Here is a 3565-nt window from a genome sequence, read left to right as displayed (position 1 = left end):
TGACTGAAAAGCAATTTGAACAAATGTTTACAGGAAATTCTGAATCCACCATTGTTCTTCTGTAGTTTTACAGTTCAATTTGTTTAGTGTTTGAATTTCAGTTTTTGAATTTCAGTTTACCTTGTTCAACTCCTGTTAAGGAAGAATGGAATGCTGATATAAAGATTGATAAAAACAAAAATTTATAAAATTATTTATTTTGTAAGAAAGAACATCACATAATGGAGATGTCTTCCCATTCCTCCTTGAATTATTTCTTACACATTAAGTACTGGCAAATATTTTAAGTACATACATTGCTAAAGATAAAGCAAAACCTGTAATAACTGTTGTAATTGAATTTTAATTTAAATGTGTCTGCAATGCCAAATTACATATAGATTTATATATTATCAAATATAAGATATATTACTTAAAGTTATACTAGCTCTCATGTTTGGTGTCAAAATTTTTTTGTTGCGAAAGTGTGATTTACTATTTCAATGACAGAATTTTTTTTTTTTTATAAGCTTTTGTTATTAATATTTGTGTTAGAAAACCTATCCAGAGCCTGTGAATGAAGTAAAATTACATTATTGTCTTCTCATTCAAAAATTGATTTCTATATTCTATATAAAATTATATATTCAATAGAACCGAAATCTTTATTTTGATAAAATCTTAAACTTAATTTTGATTTTATCAATGATTATGGTTAAAGTTACATACAAAACGATCATAATAGCACATTTCTATATCAAAATAAAATTTTCAGATTGAGAGCTATTATAACTTTAATAATGTGATATTGCGTTGAGATCAACCTTATTACATGTATGTATTTATAGATTTGATTTTAGAAGAAATACTTATACGAGTTTTGTTAACTTATATATCAGGAGATAGCTTTGAGGATGCCAAGATAATACTGGGAGGGGATCAGCTCGTTAGAGTGAGGATGAGCGGAGCCAAAGACCTTGCTGGAGCTCACACTGCAGTGGAGAGAATGGAGATTTTTGATCCTGTTATAGAAGAGCTTTTCCATGTTGAACAAGATTTTCTTGATGTAAGTTCTGCTGCCTAAAACTTATTGGTAATATTGAAAAAGCAAAACATGTATATTGTAAATTATATATATGATTCAGCAAATTTATAATTGTTAATTATACAATTTTTTCTTTCATAATAGAAATTGTTCAAACGATTTTTCTCAACGAAGTCTGCACGACAGGAAGGAAGCCTGTTTTTCTTAAATGTCAACTGAGGAGGACGAATGTAAATGGTCAAGTGAAAGGGGGATTCCAGGTAATAAACATTTAATAGTATGTATCATATTTCAGAGAAAAGAATCAAAATTCAAATACATGTATAGTATATATAATAAATATATCGTGTATCTCTTATCATTGAAGGGAACATAAACATTTTAATTAACATTCATCAGTTAATCAATTCAAGAAAGTGTGCTATGTACAATCATAAACTTGACCTTTGAAGGTCAAAATTGCAGAATTAAAAAAAAATAAGGGAGGGGGTGTTACATTTATTTCCATTGCATCATTTGATGATAGTAATACAGTTTTTTAAATATTATTTTTAGGCGCATAGTGACTTTGTGCATACAGTTGGCGAGGCCTTGTTGATTCAGTTCTGCATGAAGAAATTCTCAATGGACACCCTTGAGAGTGAGCCAGTTATTCCAAATTTAATTCTGCCAGAAAATATCCGAAGTACTCACATTAAAAGTAGGAAACCACTCTTCTGGAAGATTGTTCAAGATATTGTGAATGACATATTCATGGAATTTCATGACCCAGGATGTTTGTCTCCAGTACACTTGGATTTTGAGGGTACATCTGTGATCATTCCAAGAGAGCAATTGCGCAAAAATGGCTATGTTGACTTGAAAATGTCCACTGGAGAAATATTTAGAGTATTGGATTCATCGGAAACAACGGATGACTTGCACAACTACTCGGTACAATTACTAATGTGGTATCTCCATTTTTGTGAATTTCAAGATGGTACTCGAGAAGGAGACCCTTTCAGAACCAACATTAACTTAAAAAGAATGATTCCCTTCTTCTACAGTCATTCAGTACGATCAAAGTATGCAATCGAGTGCATCGATTACATTCTCAAAACAGAAATTCTGTTACCACAGCATACCGCCATGAGAGTTAGATTAGGTAGTTTTGTTAACCCACATGGAAAGAAGGGGGGGGGGGGAATAAGCCAGCTGACATGCAAGAAGAAAATAATATTCTAGTTCTTAAAGATGTCATAAAGGGCTTGGGTGCCAACAAAACAACAAAAGCTATGGAACGTGCATCTGCAGCAGCTCCTGTTGTGGCAGAAACTGTATAAACTTACATGCACAATATTGGATGTGTAACAAGGAGTGGAAAACACATTACTAAAGACAACTTGGAAGATGTTACATTTGTAGTTCAAAGTTTGAGTGAAATTGACCCATTTAGTGTTACCGATAATCGCAAGATGAATTTTTACAATGGTTTCAGGAAAAATCCTTTTTCATGTATATCTTCAAATTTTCAATCACATCTTTTCAAAATTGTTGAGCGGTTGAAAAGAGGCCAGAACATTGATCTTGAATACTATAACCAGTAAGGATCATTCCTAGTTTTGTAATTTGATTCAGGGGTATGCTTTGTTTTATGTAGTACGTATACATGATAAATGCTATTGATAAGTCAGTAGAAAATCTTTTTAAATGAAAGGTGAAGATATTGAACAGTGATCAATCTCATAAATTTTCTCAAACTCATATGGCAGCTTCCTGACAGTGCAGATTCAAGTTTGGAAATATAGTCTCTGGGGGTAGGTTGGACGCAACATTAGGGGATCAAAGTTTTACATGCAAATATGTAAAGGAAAATCTTTAAATATGGGTGATCGATGTGGCCGAAAGGCCTGTTCGTTTCTGTTAATTGTGTAATATATATACATTCAAAACATGCCATAAAAGAATATTGTGTAATTTATCAAAATGTAACGCCATAATAAACAATTTGTTACATTTGAAGTATTTTCATTATTTATTATCATAGTATTACCAGTTATTTTAAAATTTAAAATTGTAACTCTCAAGCATATTTGTTTTTCATTTGTCAAGGTATTCTTGCACAATTGTCAGGGTCAATGCAATTCTTGCAGTTTACACTACATGTAGTACTGTAATTCATACATAGATATTTGGTCACTTTATAATACATAATACTGAATTTTTTGCAAAAATCTTATAGTTCACAGTCTGTGCAATTGCATAAAATATCACATACACTACAGCATTTGCAATTTTTGTTCCCCTCTTCTGGCTTGTAATCCAGATGTTGTAACAATTGCAAACGCAAACAGGTGTCTGTACTTGTACAGTATTGGCGCATTGAGTTTTGCATGCCAGGTCTGTTTTTCCTGACATCTGTTTTATTTACATACAAAATTGCATCAGCTGGTAATCCATCCCGTTCAGCACGACCAGTTTCTTGTAGATATTTTTCAATGCTTGTAGGACATTTGAAATGAATAACTTTTCGAACAGCAGGTGCATGCATACCAATGCCAA

The 3565-nt window shown here is 32.0% G+C and overlaps 1 protein-coding gene and 1 pseudogene across 1 annotated transcript in view; one reads left to right on the top strand and one right to left on the bottom strand.

Annotated features, from left to right (window-relative positions):
- The first annotated feature begins 271 nt into the window (after positions 1 to 271).
- The window catches only part of LOC125647717 (uncharacterized), a 3447-nt pseudogene continuing 153 nt past the window's right edge, over positions 272 to 3565 (top strand).
- The window catches only part of LOC125647199 (ATP-dependent DNA helicase RecQ-like), a 4098-nt gene continuing 3772 nt past the window's right edge, over positions 3240 to 3565 (bottom strand). The window contains exon 5 of the mRNA XM_056141944.1: positions 3240 to 3565. This exon is cut by the window's right edge and continues 51 nt beyond it. Coding sequence (XP_055997919.1) covers positions 3240 to 3565 — 326 coding nt within the window.

This window comes from Ostrea edulis, chromosome 6 (assembly GCF_947568905.1).
Source record: "Ostrea edulis chromosome 6, xbOstEdul1.1, whole genome shotgun sequence".
Taxonomy (NCBI): domain Eukaryota; kingdom Metazoa; phylum Mollusca; class Bivalvia; order Ostreida; family Ostreidae; genus Ostrea; species Ostrea edulis.
This window is presented reverse-complemented; position numbering and strand designations above follow the sequence as displayed.